Raw genomic sequence first — 22,876 nt, forward strand, 5'->3', positions numbered from 1 at the left:
AACATCCTTTTTGTCATCATCAACCTTGATCACATCAAGATATGGTTCTGAAACAATCACAGTTTCGTGTTCTTTTTTTTCTGCTGATCCACTTCAGTCACCTTTAAATATACAAGGCATCTGAATAAAGATGCAACAAAATCGACTCAAATAAAAAGTACACCTCATTCTGCCTACAGAGAAGTCCTACAGAGAGTTCTCTGAAGTCAGAAAGGAAGGGTCAGTTTAGTCCATTCAGAGGAAATGTCACTGACACCTAGAGATCAGGGAGGTAAGAAAGAGATAGAAAGAGAAGGTCTAGAAAGAGAGAAAAGATGGGAGATAGAAAGATAGAAAAAGATGTGAAGTGAGTAGAAGAGAGGAGAGGAGGGAGAGGGTGGAGTGGGACCATACATTTCAATTCCACAAGCGCAATTGCTCGAAATTCAAAGTGCTAAAATGATTTCAAATGTTCTTTTACAGTTCTCACAGTCTCCCGCTTCAAAACACAGTTTTGCGTCTTTTATTTTTTGTTCGTGTTTTCATTTTGTATTCGTTTTTTTCTCTCTCTGGAAAAAGAGTCTGGTAACACAGTCAATAGTAACGTTAACACAGTAAGGTGGTCTCGGAAGGGCGGGCTTCAGTCCTCCTTGCGGTCGAGAGTCTGCGTGGCATGGATGCCGTTGCTGTAGACGGGGAAGGGGAGCGTGGAGAACAGGCCCTCGGCCGTGGTGAAGACGTTGGCGGCGGGCATCTGCGAGAGGCTGGCGCCAGTGACGGCGCCGCCAAACGGGCCCGACATGTTGAGCCGGTGCACGTGGTGGTACAGCATCTCCATGGGCGTCTTGGGGTCGATGGCGAAGCCGGGGCCGTTGACGTCCACGAAGTTCATGGTGTGCGCCGCGTTGGGCGTGGCCGCAGCCAGCAGGTTGGCGCCCTGCATGGCCAGCGTGACGTCTGCGGGCGCGTAGCGGATGGTGCCGGTGGTGTAGACGCGCGGCGCGCCGGACACGGCCGCGGTGCTAGTGGCGGCGGCGGCCAGGGTGCCCGTGACGCGGTGCACCAGCGGCAGGACCATGTTGCCCGCCTGCAGTCGCTGTAGGGCCTCGAGGTCGCCGCTGTAGAGCAGGGAGCCGTTGCCGGCACCAGAGGAGGATGAGGAGGAGGTGGTGGGAGTGCCGCCCTGCTGCTTGTCCCGCGGAGACGCCGACAGCGGTGGGGAGAGCGGGTCGGAGGAAGAGGAGCTGGACGGCGGTGCCAAGTTGGAGCCGACGCTGGAGGTGGAGTTGGGGGTGCCGCCGTTGGCGCCGCTGCCACCGAAGCCCTGTTTCCGAGCGCCACCGCTGCCGTCCGTCCCCGGCGGGGTCAGTACCGAGTCGGGGATGGTCACCTGGAGCCCCGTGGAGCCCTGCGGGGAGGGGAAGGGCTCGGTGGCGCTGGCGCCAGGGGCGGGAGGCTTGGTCATGCTGTAGGGCGACTCGTTGCGCGAGATCTCCCGGTTGGGCGGGTAGTTCCAGATGCTGCTGTCGTTGTCGAAGTTGATGGGCTCCGACATCTCCGTCTTGATCTTGAGCACCGAGGCGCTGGTGGGCGACGGCGGGGGCAGCAGAGGCGGCTGCTCGCCCAGCGCGCCGGGCTCCATGACCGCCGGGCTCGCCGGGTCGTCGGACGTCAGCCTCAGCCGCTGCCTCCGGCCGCCGCCGTTCCACTTCTGCTTTTTCCGCCGCTTCTTGCGCTTCTGGTGCTTGCTGGCGGCCGAGCCGGCCAGCTCCGTCACGCCCATCCCACAATCCTTTGGGCTCAGCCCCGTGTGGGGATCCTCGTCGTCGTCCTCCTCCTCCTCGTCGTCATCGTCGTCTTCCTCGTCCTCCTCCTCCTCCTCAGACGACGAGGAGTTGGAGTCGTGCAGCTCCAAAGCCTCGGGGTCGCCGTAGTGCTCCACCTTGATGTGGAGACCGCCCAGACGGCCCAGGCGGCCTTCCTTGCTGTCGGCCTCGCAGTCGGACGGCTCCAGGCTGTCCTCGCTGTCCTGGCTCTCCGGGTTGCTGGAGCTGTCGCCCTCCTCCTGGCGCCGCATCTCCTGCGACGGCTGCCGCGGTTGCTTCTTGCTCTCCGGCTCGGGGTCCTCAGAGTTCTCCGACGACTGGTTGCCCTTGCCGTCCGACTTGGAGTTCTCGTTGTCCTCTGGAAACAAGAACAGGAGGGAGAACGTTAGGAATGAATGGCTGAAATGGAATATCAACAAAACTGGCTCAAATGAGTCAACTTAAAAACACATATTGTTACTGTGTTCAGATTTTAATCATGTATTTTTTAGTAACACAGAAACAAATTCATTATTTTTGTTTTTATTAACAGACCAATATATATGCCATTCTTTGCGTTAATTGTAATCTTAAAGATCTCTGAGTGCCATCCTTATCTCTATCTGCCTGTATCAGTGGAGTGGAGTGGAGTGTGCACAGTTATATCCACCCCCCTCCCTCCATCACCCCCCGTTCTCGGTGCCCCTGGAAGTAACACTGCAGGGCTGTAGTGCACTGTTGCGCTTTTCATCAGGAACTAATTGTACAGCTTCATTTGGGCGCTGGCAACTCGTGCCCCCCGGGAGCGCGCAGCTCTGCCAGGCTGCCAGTCTACCGCTGTGCGCAGAGACACATCGTTCTGGCCAGGCTGCAGCTGGCACCGCCACACACACACACACACACACACACACACGCACACACGCACACACACACACACACACTCTCCGCACTCTTCCTGACACGGACTGGCACGGAGTCGCGGCGGCATGAAGGAACGGAAGGCCATGTGCCAACGATGCCAGTGGACAATGCGCTGGCACCTTCCCCACAGGTGTACCCGGAGAAGAAGAAAAAAAAGACGTCTTCACCCAGCTTCTGGAGCTATCGCCCACTAATACCTGCTGATTCAACACGGGGAGCCGATTAGAGCCTTCACGCCCTGCACAGCTGTCGTTGACGCTTGTTTGGTAAATGCCGCGTTCCCATGCGCAACACTGGGTTTTTTTTTTTGCAGTGTGTGTATTAAAAAGGGCATAGAGTTGTTTAGAGTTTGGGGGTTGCCAGGGTGACAGGAAGAGAGAGGCTTATGGTACCAGAGTTATCCTTGAAGTCGGATTCGGAGTCGGAGGTCTCGGAAGACTCGGATGCTTTCTCCGGGAGGTTTGGGAGCTGTGCGATATCCATGGGCACGTCTTTGTACTCCGGATTGCTGCAAGATGTTAAGAAAATGGAGGGGGAAAAGCAAGAAAAACACAATTAACCAGAGTTAAAAAACCCCAAACAAACACAAAAGCAAATAACACACACACACACACACAAATGAGGGGGAGACGAGGGGGTCTTTGGCGCTGCCGATAGAAAATCATTTACGGGAGATTGTGGGCAGCGGTGTGAAGCACATGACAGACTCTTTATTCTCCTCACACTGGGATTGATCCGCCGCTCCCAAAAGAACATCCCCTCTCTAATGATCTCTGACAAAGCCGTTGCTCAGTGCAGGAAAGGTTGAGGAAATTAAGCAAAGGACTTGGGAGGAGGAAGGGAGGTTAGGGGGAAGGAGGAGATAAATATATCGGCTGCCGCCGTTCTGCTAAATGCTAGAGGATTCCTCAGCAGCTGACAAACACACACACACACACACACACACACACACACACACACACACACACACACACACACACACAAACAACACACACACAGATCTGTCAAACATGAGTTCATGTTGGGTAAGTCTGGAGTGTTTACCTGAGCACATAGTTGACCCAGATGATGTTCTTCTCGTTGGCGTTCTTGGCGTTGATGGAGATGGTGGCGCTGGACTGGATCCAGATGTAGCCGCCGTTCTTCTGGATCCAGCGATAGTACTTGGTCACACACTGGCCTTTGTTAATCACTGAAGGAGGGAGAGGAGGAGAGAAGGGGAGTCAGACCAAGGTGCTAATCCTGGTTAAAAGGTGATATGCACAACGCTGATGGGATACGTCAAGTCAAAATACATTACGCAGGCGAGTTGCCATCTGCAGCCCTCCTGCCCCAAAGCACAGAGAACTGCCTTTCTCTCTCCCTCTCTCTACTACCCGATACCTGATAATATTTATTATACCTTATACAATATACTTCTACTGTTGATATGGACAAAAGTATGGCTTTCTAATCTTCAAATGCATCTCAGTGTGGATTCAGAGCATCATATGAGGACTAACTAAAAGGCCTCAAGTAAGCTGCATCAATGTGTGTCACCCCACTCCGGGCAGCCCGAGAGAGACACTGTCGTGGCCAGCTGCATGAGGTCTGGTGCAGTGGCCACAACACACCAGCAAAGGGCACTGTGCCTGTGTGCCATGTCTGTGCCCCCCCCCCCCCCCCCCTCAGCCTCTGTGGAATGCCCTTGTGCGGGTCCACTGGAGTGAAGACACATCAGCGGCTGCAATAAATTTGGCTAAATTAACAGCTAAACGGCTATCTCAACCAATATGTATCTGCATTAATCATTGTGTGCTAAAACAGAAACAGTCAGAGTCCAAACGAGGTAGTAAATTCAAATTCTTAGTTTAATTACGGCTACAAATAGCACTTTCCATAAAAAAGAGCTCTACGAGCAGTGTGATTTATAGAAAAAGAAGTCCAGTAATTAAAACTATTAGGGACTAATAGCATTGTTTAAGGAGACGTCCCAAGGGCTAAAATAATTGACTGTAGTTTACTGGCTTGCTTTCTTTATGGAAAAAATATAATATTACTAAATTGGCATAAAGCACTGAAAATAAATGCAGAAGTGCATCTGGTTTCTCAGAGGCCAGCAGACTTTTTATTTACTGTTGGATTTTAGACTGGGTTATTTCAAAATCATTTTCTTGAAAGACTAGTCATTTTAGCTGTTTAAACTTGCATTAAATGGGCAAAAATATTTACATTATATTTTTTTCTGACCCCTAAATTATAAACACATAACTGGGACATAATAAAGAAAAGTTACCAAAACATATACTTAAATGTCATGTATATAACCGAGCAAATTGTATAATATTGTATAATATATATACACTCAAATGATAAGACAAGTGCAGTAAGAGATTTGTATGTATTTCCCTGGAAACTGAGTGCGGTCTGGTTGAAAGATCTTGATGAATTCTGGCTCTGCCTATTTTCTGTGGGCCTTTGGCTTGTCTGGCTGCCTTAGCCAGGGCTCTATAGATCCAGCAGTCAAAGCCCTCCATCTCCCCACTGTCAGACGAGCCTCGCATCCGCACTGCCATCAATACCCCTCCACCGCGGCCTCTTCCCCCAACGCTGGGCCTTTGCAGGTGTGCCTTATTTTTTAACCCCTCTCACTTACCGTGCCATTTAATCAATCAAGGCCCTGTTTGCGCTATTGATTTCGTGTTAATGAAGTGTTAATGTTTCATCCTCCCTGCTCTCTCTCTCTGTCTCGCATTCGCATTCCAGTCTTTCTCTCGCTTTCTCTCCTTCCTGTCTGTCTCTCGTTCTCATTCTCGTGCTGTCTCACTCTCTCTCGTTCTCATTCTCGTGCTGTCTCACTCTCTCTCGTTCTCATTCTCGTGCTGTCTCACTCTCTCTTGTTCTCATTCTCGTGCTGTCTCACTCTCTCTTGTCTTGTCTCCTAATCCTGTCTACGTGACGCTTGATCTTGTTCGCTCTTTCTCTGTTCCAATCTTCTCCATTCCTCCTTCCACCATCTCACTGCTCTTCCCATCTTGCTCTTCCCCTCGTGTCTCTTCCTCATGCACAACTTGTGTTTGTGTGTGTGTGTGTGTGTGTGTGTGTTTGTGTGTGTGTGTGTGTGTGTGTGTGTGTGTGTGTGTGTGTGTGTGTGTGTGTGTGTACGTGTGTATTGTGTGCATGTGTGTATTGTATGTATGTATGCATGTATGTGTGTATGTGTGTGTGTGTGTGTGTGTGTGTGTGTGTGTGTGCATGTGTGTGTGTGTGTGTGTGTATGTGTGTATGCGTGTCTGTGTGTGTTTGGGGGGAGAGGTGCTCTGTGTGTGTGTGTGTTTTTTTTCTACCAGGGCTTAAAAAGGAATACGGCCCCTTTAATCTGGCGATGGGTGAAGCAGCCGCAGGCGAGCCTGGAGCACGGCTTCCCTCCCTGACGTACACCCAACCCAACCCCTCCATCTCTTCTACCTCCACCCCTCCATCTCTTCTACTTCCACCCCTCCATCTCTTCTACCTCCACCCCCCCCTCCTCCAACCCCTCCATCTCTTCTACCTCCACCCCCTCCTCCAACCCCTCCATCTCTTCTACCTCCACCCCCTCCTCCACCCCCTCCATCTCTTCTACCTCCACCCCTCCTCCAACCCCTCCATCTCTTCTACCTCCACCCCTCCTCCAACCCCTCCATCTCTTCTACCTCCCCCCCCTCCTCCAACCCCTCCATCTCTTCTACCTCCACCCCTCCTCCAACCCCTCCATCTCTTCTACCTCCCCCCCCTCCTCCAACCCCTCCATCTCTTCTACCTCCACCCCTCCTCCAACCCCTCCATCTCTTCTACCTCCACCCCCTCCTCCAACCCCTCCATCTCTTCTACCTCCCCCCCTCCTCCAACCCCTCCATCTCTTCTACCTCCACCCCTCCTCCAACCCCGTCCTTCAGTTTGTTTTAATCACTTGGATCCCTTCCATAATGGCGCCTACCTTTCAGATACCCTTTACCCAAAGTGCCCCCCGTTTGGTGACGAACGGGGGAAAAGGGGGTGGTGGTGGCGGGTGGGTGGGGGTGAGAGTAGTGGGGTGTGTGTGGCGGGGTGTCAACGTCATATAAAAAAGTCAGTAATTTACACCCGTGAAATTGCTTTATGGAAAAGTCCTTGCAGTCCATCGGGATATTATCGTAAAGGCAAGCTCTTTTATGAATGAGAGAGGGAGAGAGAGAGAGAGAGAGAGAGAGAGCTGGAAAGAGTCAGATAGATACACAGGGTGAAAGACTGGTCAAGAGAGAGAGAGAGAGAGAGAGAGAGAGAGAGAGAGATGGAAAGAGACAGATAGATACAGGGGGTGAGAGTCTGACCGAGAGAGAGAGAGAGAGAGAGAGAGAGAGAGAGATGGAAAGAGACAGATAGATAAAGGTGAGTCTGACCGAGAGAGAGAGAGAGTGACAAAGAGAGAGAGAGAGAGAGAGAGAGAGAGAGAGAGAGAGATGAAGAGCAGAGGATGGAGTTGAAGGAGAGTGGTTCTCCCTCTCCACTGAGCTGCTGAGGTCGGGTGAGCTGCGGTATAACGGGCCTTCAAAGAGCACCAGCACGGGCCTGAAACACTCTCACTGCTGGAGCGTCCGCACCAGCGCTCAAACACTTTCGTTTCAGGAGTTTTACTGAGCGAACTGAGAGAATCAAAATTCTCGGTGGTGAAGTGTGTGTGTGTATGTGTTTGTGTGTGTGTGTGTGTGTCTATGTGCCTACCGGTAGAAAGAGGCTTCAAGAAGGTTAAGCGAATTGTAGCCCTTTTTAAGGATATCTTGTCTGCTATAAGCCACAATGAATTCCAACTGAACACATCCTTATGAGACCATGCTTTCTAAATAAAGGACCCATTCATGACTGTGCATGCTAATAGTCAATTCTGAAGTCTACACACAGATGAACTGCACTGTGATTACGTGAGTGCCAGAAACTCTACATGACTATTCCAAAAATGGCAGCAACTACAATCTTCATATGGTATTATACATATGACCAAACAACAGTGCAATGCAATGCAATGCCAGTGATTATAGTATTATTACTTTATGTGTGTCTGTATGTATACAGTTCAGAGCTGGTGGAGGACATAGTGGCACCGTTGTTATAAATGACCTCTTAAGGCGACAGCAAATTATAGACTGTTCACATTTTTATTCTACATGATTATGATGAGGCTCAATCACCGGCCTACTTTCCGGCAGGTGAAACTTTCTTCCGTGCTCTCCAGGAAAATTCCATGCAAACACATTACAATCACTTGAATAAGCCGGATGACACATTTGATTTGCAAGCTTTAGAGACCTGAAACATTCCAGCGGCTGTATTTCTTTTCCCATCTCTCTCCCTCTCCCTCTCTCTCTCTCTCTCTTTCTCCCTCTCTCCCCTCTCTGCAGTGCTGAAGTGAAGTGAATCTTTCTTTAAGCACAGTAAGCGGCGAGGTGAGTTTTTCATTAAAGCCAGTCTGAACTGCTCTTTGGAGACGGGCTCTTGTAGTATGCCTGCGGGCGAGTGGAGCCTCTCCTGAGGTTTCTTGGCTCTGCTGTGAGCCATCTTTTCCCACCTCTCAGCACTGACTGAAGGCAGGAGAGAGAAAGAGAGCAAGACAGAGAGAGAGTGAGTATGAGAGAGAGAGAGAAAGAGAGTGAGTGTGAGAGAGAGAGAAAGAGAGAGAGAGAGAAACTCTAATTTGCTCACCGACTGTTTCCCAATGCTAGATTCAATGATTCACTACCATGCAGTTAATGCAGTCACTCACCCCCCCCCCCCCCCCCCCACACACACACACATGATTATTTTATTTGGAATGACCAATACTGATTAAAACAACACGGCATCCAAATATCCTGTTATGATTCACCTGACAAACATTGTGCTGATAGACACAACCACATGAATAACGCAGTTTTGGGCGCGGACTTCAGGGTTGAAACTAAGCACATTGTGAGTAGTCCTGATATTAACACAATTGGCTCCTCCTCCGTTTTTGCTGGCAGTTACGACGGGTGTAGATGTGAATTTTGTTTGTTAGTGCAGCATGCCAGCGTGTGGGCCTACCGTTGCCATACCAGCCCCTGACGAATGCGCGCACACACACACACGCGTATAAAATACAGACACATATACTTGCAACACGTTCCAGCCAACATATACAAACAATCCACACACACACGCACGCACACACATGCATTCACACGTCTGCTCACACAGGTCTGGAGGAACTATAGCACTATAATAAGTCTTAGTCTATAATAAGGGCTCTCAGAACATTTGTGAGATATGGATATGCAGAGGCAGATATCATGAGTTATAGGAAAGAAGCCTGGTTGGATCATATGGAGATTCAGTGTGTGATTAGGATTGGTTCACTGCAGTGACAGAGTCTTCACTGAGGACTATTAGCAAAGGGCCTGGCAGTGTTGGTTGTCGGCACACTACATAACATTATGACATAGTGTTAACATGGGTGCGGTGGCCTTTCTGTCAGACGTTATGGTATGAAGCGAGGAGTGGGGGAAGGAGGTCCCACCATTACATATCTATCTGTCCCCCGACCAACTGCACATCAGCCTAAGCTATTGTTTAATTTGCCTACCCAGAAATACTGCATATAGATTATGTATGGGAACATGATTTTTACAACACGGAGGTCAGGAAAATATACATGCACATTTTAGATGTGGACTCACTGAATAAATTAATTACTGAAGATATTTATAAATGAATGTATATTTTGTGTAATAATATGGTAGTATGAATACACATCAGTATGGTATAAAACTCATCTGCTAGAGGGTGGATGATCACTCTTTGTCCCTGAGGCATCCACTCCCAGTGGAAGAGACTCACAGAAATGTAAGCGTCATCTACAGTGAGTTACACCAGTGTCCAACAGAGAGGGCTCCCGCACACTGGGAAATGTCCTTGGTGCAGACAGCACCTGACAGGATAAAACTGAGGTGCCACCATCATTTAAGCTCCCCCCAGAAAACTATCGCTCTGGGTGTGAGAGAGACATCCGGAGCGATAAAATGTTTTCAGTACTTCATCCCCACGGTAATAAAAACTCCCCGGCCTTGGGCCCGGCACGCGCCCCGCGCTCCCTCAACTTAAAGCTATGCTTCATCAGCTGAGGAGGAGGAGGAGGAGGAGGAGGGGGGGGGGGCGGCGGAAGCAGAGCATGGCCGCCCTGCAGCAGCACCAGCTCATTTGTTTCCTCAATAGAGCTATTCTGGCTCGCCGTTTCAGTTCTATAGGAAAAAAACAGAGTTCGGACTACGACTTCAGTTAAAGCCTCTTGAAAAAAAGCAGAGCTTAATGTAAGAGAAAGAGAGAGAGAGAGAGAGAGAGAGAGAGAGAGAGAGAGAGAGAGAGCTGTGAGGCTCACCTGGTCACAGATAGAGGTGAGGGGTGGACCAGGAGAGAACTAGTGTCCACCTCCTCTCCTTCTGACCTGTGAGTGTGTGTGTGTGTGTGTGAGAGAGAGAGAGAGAGAGAGAGAGAGAGTATGTGTCTGTGTGTGTGTGTGTGTGTGTGTGTGTATGTGTGTGAGAGAGAGAGACAGAGAGAGAGATTGTGTGTGTGTGTGTGTGTGTGTGTGTGTGTGTGTGTGTGTGTGTGTGTATGTGTTTGAGAGAGAGAGACAGAGAGAGAGAGTGTGTGTGTGTGTGTGTGTGTGTGTGTGTGTGTGTGTGTCCGGTGTCAGTAGAGACGGGTGGTGTGTGGCAGAGCCGTCTCTCTCATTTCCTTTAGTCTAAGTGATTCCATGCCCCCCCCGTGCCCTGCTCCTGGTGGCCATTGTCAGCGCTTGATTGGCAATCAGTCCTGGGGAGGCCTGGCCGAGCGTCCGCCGGAGGGTCTGTCAGGAAGCCCAGGAGGCCCCCTCTCACACAGGGGTCTAACAGGGAGCCACACAGCCTTATTACACACTTATGCCTTTCGCTATTAGATTGAGTGAAGAGACAGTGAACCTCCAACTTTCACTGTATTTAAAGCTAATGTCATTTTTTTCCACAATTGGGTAGCTGACTTCCGACTTCCAATATATCTAAAGCTTATATTTCCAACAAAGCCTGGTCACTGACTTCTGACATCATTAATACCTACAGCGAATTTAACTTTTTTTTACCACAATGTGGTAACTGTTTTTTAATGTAGTGCTAGTTCACATACTTTCTATCTATTTGTTGAGGTTGCTAGGTGCTCAAATTCCTGGGGTTGCTAGGGACTACTCGATAATAATAACAACATATAGGTTCACACAACATATAGGGAGATACACCACCATACAGTGTGCTAGCTGGTGTTGGCCCTATCACTGCCACCACCAACACATGAAGCCCTGGAGAAGCTTAGCTGAGTGTGTGCATTGGAGCAGAATGCCCTTTAGGGACGATTACGCCTCTGTGCTTTACAGTCAGCTATAATCAATGAGCGAATGAATCAGCTCTCCTCTGCAGGGGGGAGCGGTGATGGGAGGCTGAGGCTATAATACTTATCTTCTCATTTGCCTCTCTTCTTTAGCCTCGGTTAAAAAGTTTCACCTGCACCGCACCAACATTAAATCGATAGCCCACCAATGGTCCCCTTTCCTCCATAAACACATGGCTCAACAGTCCCCCATTACAGGTCATTTCAGCTGATTACAACATTAGTAAGGTGTAATAGATGCTTAGACAGCCAGGGGTAGCTGCTGTATTTGCAATATTGAGTGCCTTGCTTAGCTCTCTCTCTCTCTCTCTCTCTCTCTCTCTTTCTCCCTCCCTTTCTCTCCTCCCCTCCCCATTCTTATCAATGCAATCCAGGGATCCACCGAGGGCCCTCTCTGTACTAGGCTTCAAATCAAGGCCTAATGGAGCCAATCTGCTGGCTTTTTAAGGCAAAAGGGACAGTCCGATGCCACAGTAATTGCGCTCTAATTCAGTTGAACTCCCAATATCTAATCAGACAGCTCGAAATTCCCCGATGCTGCGCCAAGGACACTCGTCCTCTTCTTTGCAAACATCTAATAAAGTGGGTGAATTTCTACGCGGCGGAGAGGCGGCAGAGCCGAATGAGCCGTGAGGCTGGCGGGCGGATCGCTCGGCTCGGCTCGGCTCGGCTCGGCTCGGCCGGCGCTTAAATAATGGCCCTGGCTGCCAGGCTGCTGCTCGGCTTGGTGTTTTTCCCACTGAAGCGCTCGTAAGCGCCATGCCGCGCTGCGCAACGATACCCATGCCATTGTCCTCGCCTTTCTGTCTCTCCTGCCCAATGTCAAGAGTCAAGACAGAGAGAGAGAGAGAGAGAGAGAGAGAGAGAGAGAGAGAGAGATAGAGAGGAGAGAGATAGTGTTAGAGTGAGAGAGAGAGTGATATAGGGAGAGAGGGAATGAACAAGAGGGAGAAGGAGAGAAAGAGTGTGAGAGAGTGTGTGAGGAGAGTGAATGAAACAGAAACAGAAACAGGAAGCGGGAGGGAGAGTGAGGGAGAGTGAAAGACAGACAGAGAAGGAGAGAGCAGGAGAGAGAGGGTGTGTGTGTGTGTGTGTGTATGGGGGAGACTGGCTGTCAGAGCACACTTAGCAAATTATTTAAGATACAGAAATAGTGTTCACACAGCATCACAGTTCACATCAATGTGAACCTCCTGCTGTTGATGCAGCTGATGTGTGTTCAAAGAGGCTTCAGAGAAGACTTCATATAAAGATGAACAAGATGAATCCAATAGGGAGGCGAGAAAAAAAAAACAGGATTAATGTCCAATTTGATGCGATCTCTTAAAAAATAAAGACCAAAAAAAAAGAAGCAAAAGCTCCACTCAAGAGCACACAAAAATTCTTAAAATGTGTTATTTCACACGACTTGTGGGGCTTTCTCCAGCCCAACCGTAAGTGCCACTACTCCATCTCAGGGGTTATTCATCTTCCAGGCTTTTATTTTGACACGCGGTGGCCGTCCCGGGGAGCGGGCCGGCGAGAGCCCTTGTCGGCGGTGGCCGCTCGTGGAGAGGCCATTCGCGGGGATTATCGGAGCTGTCACATTGGCACACCATTACGCTCAAGAGCCACGCTGACACCCATTATAATAACTGTAATAGAGCAGCCTGTGCTCTGTGCTGCACTTCTGCTTTCTCTCTCTTTTTCTCTCGCTCTCTCTCTCTCTGTCTCCCCCTCCCTTCACTCACTCCCTTAGTCTCACTCACTTTCTTGCTCTCTTTGGATCTGTCTATCTATTTCTCTTTCAGGCAAGGGGCTCAAACCTAAGGTGGCAAGGACTGGAGAGTGTTGCACATGTGTGTGTGTGTGTGTGTGTGTGTGTGTGTGTGTGTGTGTGTGTGTGTGTGTGTGTGTGTGTGTGTGTGTGGAGTGTGAGAGCAGATCGAGCTAAGAACACTCGGCACCGGTGAGATCATATCGCCGTCAAAATCAATCAGTTGAGATGACTGCTAGGACCACTTGGGTAAATTTAGGCATACTTGTCCGAGGAGTGCTGGCTTAGGTGCAACGCTGAGCATGTTAACAGCCTGTTCAGGGAGGGTTTGTCTTCCTCATTATGTCCCAATACTGAGGCAATTGGATTATGCTGGGACCTTCAAATCCTTCAGAAGAATAACATTCCTTGAAGTGAAAAATATCTCCCATTTCTCTCATTGGAATTCCTTCTCAAGGGTGCTTAGACACCGATAGTGCGTTGGTAAGCCTCCCCCTCAATAGACTCATTCTACATGTTCTTAATTATACTTTTTTGACATGTGTTGATAGAGGTCTTACTTCCTTGCTGGAACTGACAGCATAATGCCGTCCAACAGATGATGGCTTGCTACCCTTTACTCACTCCTTTGGTGTTGCCAATTTCCTTGCGGTGGCATAATTACTCGGAAGCTCGTTAACAGCACCAGCACATTAACAAACTATTCCGCTTATGAGAGGAAATGAAATAGACAATCTGACCGCTCGCTCTCTGTGATGTAGACCATTATTCTACCCATCCCTCCCTTCTTCCCTCTCTCTTTCTCTCTCTCTCTCTCTCTCACTGTTTGTGCCGGCAGCAGCCTAGCGACGTGGCTGATGTGTTAGCACGTTAGCGGTGAGGCCAGGGCTACTCACAGTCCAGATGGCACTGCCGAATGCCCTCCACGTCCTCGGCGTGGATGAAGTGGTAGCATCTCTTCCCCACGATGTCCACTGGCGTCAGGTCCATGTAGTCGCTAATTCTGAAACGGGGAGGGGAAAAGAGGACATGTTCAGCACCAGGGGGCCGTGTGCGCAGAGTGAAGTCCTTTCAATTGTCTTTCGGAGAGCACAGAGAATGGAGCGTTGAGTTTTTCAGGGGACACCTGGAGGTGTGAAACTGACGAAAGCCCTGATAACCCACTCAGATGCAGAGACAGTGTGGGCTAATGGATCTGCTGAACTCTCAGCCAGCTTACCATGGCCTGACTGTTAAGGTCTAAACGGTCTATTACTTCAGAATATTCTCACAGACTAGTCTACTTTGTTCATACAGTACAATGTCTTATATAATATTCAGGCTTTCTGCTATGATACACGTTTGGAGACATCCAATACTAAGGTTCCAAGTATAGAATACTGTGCAGACCCTGTTCCATCTCTATATAAAAATGGCATGTTTACCCACAGGAAATCATTGCTTTGATGTAGAGCACAAGTAGTCATATTGATTAAGACAAATTATAAAACTTTTTTTAAAATAAATGCTTCAACCTGAATTGGTAAGATTTTGTGCAGTTTTACTACTTTAAAAAGACTACATTTTTAATGCCCTGAAAGGCAGAGCTGACAAAATATCCATCAGTTTATTAAATCTACTGCAGTTTCTTGGTGGAAACATGACTAATATGATCGTGGCTCAGCTGTAGGATTATATAAAAACAGCTTTTTTAGTGGAAGGCTGTGTGCTCGAGTGAACCCCTTTACTTGTCCCACTCATGAGAATGTTAAACTACAGTTCAGACATTCATCTAAATTTCATGCAAAAGGAGTCAGTCAATCCTGGATCATCTATCCTTACATCAGGCCTGGACTTGGTGGACTTGGAACAGGATTTGATGATTTAAAACTCCTTTAAAACAGTAGCTTTTACAAAACACAAAACAAACAAAAAAGGACAGTGCCTCACCTGTTTTCACAGTATATGATGTTGAGGTCCATATTGACCCGCGTCACAAACATCTGGCAGTCTATGCGCACTTCATTGATGGTGGGAGGGGGCAAGGCATGTGCAACCACCACCATGCCCATGATCTGATTGGGCACCGATCGACTGTGGGTCAGTGCCATTCTTATCCTCAGTCTGCCTGTGACGTGAATGACCTGGGAAGAATGATGAGGAGGAGGGAGAGAGCGAGTGAGTGAGAGAGAAAGAGAGAGAAAGAGAGGGAAAATTTAGGAAAGGAAATAAGAGAAGTGGTGGACTGTGAACACACAAATGTATCGCAAATCACTATAGTCACATTGCTGAAGGGCAATTCATTAAGTCGACCGTGATTAATTTTTAATGCACATCTAAATATAACTCAAGCACTATATATCAAGGCAATAAAGCGAGGATAGTATATGTGTGTATGTGTTTCCTCCCACTTCCTCTCTTTCTGCAATGACAGAGATGAAAAAAAAGAGCAAAGGAAACTAATAACCTATTTCTCGCTTTAAAGTTTTTGCAAAAAGCTTTAAAGTCTTTGTAGCTTCAGTATTGCCCAGAGGAGGAATTGACTAGATAGGCAGGGCACACTGTACTTTCAGATCCATCCATTTTAATCAGGCCAGGGAGAAGCCAGCAGGAATTGTTTTGTAGCCCCCTCCCCCCCCCCCCACACACACACACTCACTCTCTCTCTCACTCACACACACACACACACACACACTTTTGACACCAGCCTTTTCATAGCTTCACCTCAGAAACTGCTCAGATGCTATTAGCATCATTGGTGAAGACAGGGGCTCTAGACAACCATGTATCCTGGCCACTGGGGATCTCTAATGCCTGTGCCCTCTCCGCTGGGCCCGGGCAACCCCAAACCGCCCGACTAATGCGTGTGCAGAGGCGGGAAGGTTTCTCCCCCAATTCCTACACAAGGTGCCTTTGCGAGGCATTTGAGTACCAACATCATGCAGACACCTTGAAACATCGAGCTGACAAGGGAGAGGCAAAAGGGAGCTTGAAGATCGAACAACTATGTTTTCCTCACTTAGAAAATACGACCAAAAAAAAAAAGATAAAGTCACACAAAATTGTAGTGTGCAGAGTAAAGTGTAGAGATTGTTTGAAGTTTATGTTAGTCAGTTGAGGTTTTGAAAGATTTATTCATGGGCAGCATGCAGACAAATCTGTGGCCAAAACCAATGATGTGTTCCAAATGAATTCAACAAAGGAGGTGCACTATTTGTACAATTCAAGTAGGGAGAATCATATAAGGACATGCCTTAGAAAATAGATAAGACCTGTGTATGATTTTTTGACATGTTCTGATGCTTTAAATTAGATGCTCTCAGCAAAAGGTGGAGACTGTATCTTTGAGCTTCGTGAGTGAATTAAACATTAAGCTAAGTGAAATTAAAAACAAGAACGTAAGAGCTTTTAAAGTTCACCTAATGATGTGGTATACCTTTTTCAAGAGGAGAATGCCGGGAAAGTCTTTCAAAACACAGTGATGCAAACTGGCTGTAGACACAGCTAAATGTAACATGAACTGGGAGAGAATGTTTCAGGCAATAACAGACCTGGGAACAGCTATGGGCTGTCTCTCTCTCTCTCTCTCTTTCTCTCTCTTACACACACACATAAATGAACAGCACGTCCACACGCACTTGACAGACCACTAGCACATTTCAATAAGACATCAGAGTATAATAAAGAATGAAAAGAAGATCCCTAATTGCTTGATGAAAAATTAAAACAACGACCACCCTTTCTTTCCCCCCCACTGTTCTCGGTAAATACTGCAACACTCCAGAGAACACAAGCCCGTGCAAAATGGAGAACGGGCGAGCTCCCTCGAATGGGCATAAAGGACCCATGACTTAAATAAATAAACATTCAAATGTATTAAAAACATACAAAATGGAAATGATCTTTTCAGAAGCACAAAGCTGGGGGGCATCAAAAGTTAGTTTGAAAAATACAACTTCTGAAGAAATTGCCACAAAGCCCCGTGCTGGCCGTGAATTGCTGCAGGAGTGCTCTTGGCAAGAACATCATAAGCCCCGGCAAAAACATTAAATATGCTCAAGCAGCCAAATGCAAACTGACACGGCCAGAGTTTCTCAACGGCTGCTCTGCGAGCCAGACGAATAGCATATCTCAATTTAATACCGGCCAACATAACAAAGGGATCAATTTTTATAATTCATGGTTCAGCACACAATGCCCCCCATCTCCCTCTTCCCTCTCTCTCTCTCTCTCTCTCTCTCTCTGTCTCTCTTCCCCTCTTGCCCTGCCTCCCCGCCTGTCTCCACCAGTGAATATAGAGGAGGTATACATAAGAAATCAGATTCATCTATTCGCCGGGGGGATTCTCTGGAGTGCTTTTGAAATGTGATACAGCACAAATAATGACGGAGAACCTTTACATGAGTGCATCGGACGAGGCGAGGAGAGAGAGCGGAGTCGGGAGGGGAGGGGCGGAGAGGGGGATTGAGGTGAGGAGGGGAGAGGAGGAGAGGAGGAGGGAGGGGAAGAAGATGGAGATCTTTTTTTAAAAAAGACGGGCTTAAGCCTCGACCAGGAATTCACTTTGAAGTGACCTCCACGCTGGAGAGGGACGGGGATAAGCAGGCATGATGCGAGACGCCCGACGCCATCGTCTGGCGGACGGCGCTGAGCGCCTGGGCGAACGCGGCATGGCACGCTCCGCTCGGCGGCCGCCACCGCCGCCACGGAGACATGCAAAATTGATATCCCTCTGTATTATGTAACAACACAAGTGTTGACTTAATTTAAAGTAAATGTAATAAGAGGTGTCCTTGTCTGGCCGGTAATGTATGCGTGCATGCATGCGTGAATATTTATGCGCCACGGTCGCCAATCCCTCCACTTCATGGGAATTTCCATCAAACATGTGACCAGGTGGACAGATCAGATGGAGCGGTGGAGAGAGAGATGGAGAGGAGGAGAGATGAAGAGAGAGAGAGAGAGAGGGAATGAGAGAGAGAAGGAGGAGAAGGAGGAGGAGGAGGGAGCTAAGATGGAAGACATTTGGCTGCTCTTTTTCTCGGAGGGAGGGAGGAAGGCTCGTGTTATCTGTGCCTCGCCGAAGAGCACCAATGGCAAACACCTGCGATGACAGGTTTATTCTGCAGCTGTTTGTCAAATCTCAGTGATTCAATTCTCCATCAATGATCTAATAAAAACACTACAATAAAATATATATGTGACTGCATGTATAAGCTATTCATATAAGCTATGCCTTCTAATAAGTGATATAAACCTGTAACTTAACATTAATGCTGTATTCATAATATGCCCAACATATACAACATCTCATATGGTTGTTCATTCGCTGCAAAATCACACAATATGGCAAAAGGTGAATATTTGGTGGCAAAATGCAGTGTTTTTGTTCTTGTTAAAATAATCTCACATGAGTATGTTTAGACAGTGATATAAAGTTAGATAGGGCTATTTTAAGCATGGTTGTGTATTATGAACAGTATTAAATGCTCCAAAGTTTCACCACCAGTTACACCACGTCTTCCCTTGAAGTAGCTCTCAGAGAGCGCTTTCCCAGCAGGAGCAGCAGAGAGGAGCCTGTCTTATGGGGTAAAGCCCGCGCGATGCCGGGAATGCCCCGTACGGTCGGCCTGGAGATGGAGCAGGAGATGGAGAAACAGCAGGACGCACCAGATTGGTCCTGCTCTCCACCGCCAGATGTAATCTGGCCTGATCCAACTCCTCTCGCTCTCCTCCTCTCTCATGCGCCATCACCACGCTTAGACTATCACCTACACCACTGAGTCTAGAAGGGGGGGCTGTTAAGGTATTCAGAGTCTCATAATGATAAAAGACTTCTTAAAGGTACAGTATGTGTGCACTGTCTAAGCGCAGCTTCTGGATGGTTACTGCCACTTAGCACTGCAAATCTGAACACACATGGAGAATCCAACACAAATCACTCTCTCCAATTTAGTCTTGATGGCAAGGAAGCCAAAGTGCAAGGGCTGCATTTCTATTGTGGTAGAGGGCCATTCATTCAGTGCCTGGGTTTATCCAAATAAAGAATTTAAATATAAGTTAAAGTGGACAACTAGAAGTCCTAGATTGATTCCTTCACTCATTCCCTGGAATGTATGTCTGAGGAATAGGACGTCCAGTGTCTTGATAACATTGTGAACTCTCTGGCCATAGCCTACCTTATAGCCCGATGACTTGATGTGGACGCCTCTCTTGGTCAGGGTGGACTTCATTCGGATGAAGAAAGAACGTTCTAGGGTGTTATCAGGGGCCAACAGACTCGGACTGGTAGACTCTACTGCAGAGGGGGGGAAAAGACAGACACACACACACACACACACACACACACACACACACACACACACACACACACACACACACACACACACAAATCCAATTACTTTACATTACCTGTCCAATGCATTGGTGTGCAAAAAAGCCCAGGAGAGGTGGGGGGATATTAAAAGAGAAGGCTGCAGAGATGCGCTGTAATAACTTCTCATTGAGTTTCTATCATCTGTGGCTAGCTGCCTAATGGAAAAGCACAACTCAGTGCAGAAACACAATGCCAATAAATGTTTGACAAGGTTTTAATTATCACCGCTAATAACAAACAATGTATGCTTCGTCTAATGCGATAATTGCCTCAAACTCTTTGATGGGAAGTTCAATACCTTTTAAAAAGTAGCATGCACACTTTCTCTCAGTTTCCCCCCACGCGGCCCTCTGGATTGATACAAACCAAAGATTCTAGAACAGAGCTCTGTTCTAGAATCTTTGATATAAACCCTGTTCCTAAGTTGTCAACAAACAGCCGCCTCTCGCCTTCCCCCTGCTGTTTGACTCTGGATTAAGAGTTAACTCTCTATGTAAGGGGAGGGGACGTGGGCCTCTCATAATCTCAAGGGTTTAGGAATATGCACAGCATCACTGTGTTGTAAAAGTTCTTCAAAGTCACAACCAAGCTTGCTGTACCATGCTTTCTAACAGTTCATATTAACATAAACAGGCACAACTACCCAAGAATAAAAATAACGATGAAAAACTGATTGCATTTGAAACTGTAGTGGGCTTTTTGTGAATTGGAACCCAAGGATTTGAGTGTCACTCACGAGTGGAGCCATTTGCCTGACAGATTGAGGTTTGATTGAATGCACACAGCAGAGTGGCTCATGCCCTTCGCCCCCTGACCCCTGAACTATCCTCTTACTGGCAGATGCCTCTCTCAGCGACACTGTAGGAAAAATACTGAGGAGAAAATTGTGTATGAGTGTGTGTGTGTGCATGAGTGAATGTGGATGTTAATGTGTTTTGGTGTGCATCTTGTGTCCGTGTGTGTGTGTGTGTGTGTGTGTGTATGTGTGCGTGTGTGTGCATAGGTGCGCGCGTGTGTGTGAGTTCTGGAGGTGTGGACAGAAGCGGGAGATTAAAGTGAAATGGGATTACCAAACGGGACACCTGGAAAATCCAGTTTTCTGCTGCTCTGCATATGACAAGGCTACAGTGACTTTGGAGAAGCGCTTTGGAGGAGAAGTCCGAAGACGCCACAAAGACAGCCATGAACAGAGAGTGTTGAGAATAAGAGGTAGAAGGACAGAAGAAGAAGAAGAAGAAGAAGAAGAAGAAAGCAAGAGACAAAGCGATCAGAGGGAGGGGTGTGTGCGCATCTGTCTCTCTCTCTCTCTTTCATCCCTCTGTCTCTTCCCTCGCCTTTTCACTCTCATTCTCTCTTTTTTTTTTGAAGAGGACATGAATTAAATGTCATTTAAAATCTAACTAGCCCTTTATCACTCTAGGGAGAAGCAGAGAGGCATGTTATATTTAGTCATTTCATTTCTTCTGATTAAATATGAATTACGCCGAAAATTTTTCTCATCATCCAGCACAGCAGAAATACGCCAACAGCTTTTTAACACACTGTATAAGCGCAAACTTGGGCTTGGAGAGTTTAATTCGCCTCTCTAATCCAATCACATCAACCTTATTTCTCTTATCAGAGATTCCCATTTTGAATTAAATGAGCTCATTAGTTTTAATCAAAGGCTGCGAGATCAAAACGTACACTTAAATGCTTCAGATCGGAACTGTCAGTCAGACGCTGGCTTGTGTTGGACTAGCGCGCGAGATCAGAGGTGCCCTCTGAAGCGAGGGCTTTTTCATTAGGGGGCAAACGGGCCGCCGGGTTCTAAGAGGGGGGACGCAGCAGAGCTCGGCTGGTGATGATGGGTTTGGGACTGGGTTGGGCCGATGTTTGGGTTTTGGCAACGCCGGAGTCAACGGGCTACCACAGGCGCGCTGGCATCTATGCTTTCTGGGGAAGTGCTAAAATGCTACCACGGGCAAGCATGCATCTATGCTTTCTGGGGAAGTGCTAAAATGCTACCACGGGCAAGCATGCATCTATGCTTTCTGGGGAAGTGCTAAAATGCTACCACGGGCAAGCATGCATCTATGCTTTCTGGGGAAGAAAAATGACGAAAACGCGACTTGCCAAGTCAAAGAAAGAAATACTTCAACATAACGTTATGATCAATGAATGGTAACCACTATTCTAAGGTCTTGCTGTTATTACTGTGTATTAAGTAAGGTGTGACAATTAAAATGCTTGGTCACACTTCACAGTTCCATTGATACACTGTAACCGCACAAGCGTATAAAACTGAGAACATTTGAAATATGTCACATTGAGACTAATTTGTACAAGAGCTGGGTTTAGGGTTGGAATAAGGCATAGGGCAAATGTAAGTACCCAAATGCGGCCCTCACTGATAATTAGTGTTAAACCCTGTAATTAACGGTATAATATAACAAGGACATTGTAGACCTCTATATTGACTTATAACACCATAGTGGACCACAGGGCAGGAGACTGAGTATCTGTGGCCAATAGGAGAGCATGTCAAGCAGAGCCTTCAATTGTGATTGGACGACACTGCAGCTGCAATGAACTCACAGAGGAGCTATCCTCACACTTGTGTTGAATGAAAGAATGACCAAATGACTTGTGGAGGGAGGACACTATAAAAGGATGATTCCTTTAAGGATGAGGACATCCTTAAGCTACTGTACATGCTGGGCCAAAGTAGATGTTAATGTTACAGAAACCAACAGCTAAAATATCTTTTTGGATTGCCTTTATTGTCTGTAATGAGAGCCTTTACTAAATCTACAGGGAAACCCCCTTGGTGTAAAGGCTTACATTCAGACACCTACAACCAATGCAATCTATGTATTGCCATGCAAGAGAGCAAATGACCTCTACATGTGTGTGGGTGTGTATTGAGAGTATGTGTTTGTGTATGCATGTGTATTTGCGTGAGTGTGGGAGTGTGTGTGTGTGTGTGTGTGTGTGTGTGTGTGTGTGTGTGTGTGTGTGTGTGTGTGTGTGTGTATGTGTGTGCATGTAAGTGTAATGATTAACATCTCTAAGTAGCAAATCCACTAATTGGGCTGATCAGTTACCGAGAACATTACAGCCATAAGGGAATTCTCCTTTTAAAAATATGCAATAAATTCTGTTAGCATGTATAATGCATTTCAGTCTTTACAGCGGATGGTAATACTAGATGTGCGTTTGCTCTCCTCAGAGAGCACTGTAAAGTGCTTATGAATGTAGCCAGATCACAGAGATGCCATAAACATATTTACAATCAAACTTGTAAATCAGTGACCTTTTAGAATGTGGTCTTATCCACATCACAAACTAGCAGATGTTTCCCTTTAAGGCTAACAACCTACTATCTCCCTGAACTAACCTCTGAGTCAGGTTTTCACATAAAAATCGCAATATTTCAGATTACTTTTTCCCTTTTTTTTAAAGAGGAAAATAATTTGCGCATGGCCATTTATTTATGGTTTCGGAGTGGGCACTGGAATTAATTTTCCTGATGAAGCCTCTGGAAAGGCGTCTGTCGGAGGGGGAGTAAGCGATGAGATTTTAAAAGTATTACTCTAAGGGTTGATGAGTGTTGACCATCAATAACTAAGCCTGGCACAGCTATTGGTC

General features: G+C 47.4%; 1 protein-coding gene across 1 annotated transcript in view; it reads right to left on the reverse strand.

Moving 5' to 3' along the window:
- Positions 1-604: 604 nt before the first annotated feature.
- npas3 (neuronal PAS domain protein 3) overlaps positions 605-22,876 on the reverse strand; it is a 266,023-nt gene continuing 243,751 nt past the window's right edge. Inside the window, exons 7-12 of the mRNA XM_076299897.1 lie at positions 19,050-19,168; positions 14,821-15,014; positions 13,788-13,894; positions 3,750-3,897; positions 3,098-3,213; positions 605-2,163 (exon numbers count right to left, since the gene is read on the reverse strand). Coding sequence (XP_076156012.1) covers positions 620-2,163; positions 3,098-3,213; positions 3,750-3,897; positions 13,788-13,894; positions 14,821-15,014; positions 19,050-19,168 — 2,228 coding nt within the window. The 3' untranslated portion in view covers positions 605-619. The remainder of the gene's footprint in view (positions 2,164-3,097; positions 3,214-3,749; positions 3,898-13,787; positions 13,895-14,820; positions 15,015-19,049; positions 19,169-22,876) is intronic.

This window comes from Alosa pseudoharengus, unplaced genomic scaffold, assembly GCF_046254945.1.
Source record: "Alosa pseudoharengus isolate Yale_2024_CS ecotype anadromous, Long Island Sound unplaced genomic scaffold, YU_APseudo_1.1 YU_APseudo_1.1_scf_22, whole genome shotgun sequence".
In the NCBI taxonomy this organism is placed as follows: Eukaryota; Metazoa; Chordata; class Actinopteri; order Clupeiformes; family Clupeidae; genus Alosa; species Alosa pseudoharengus.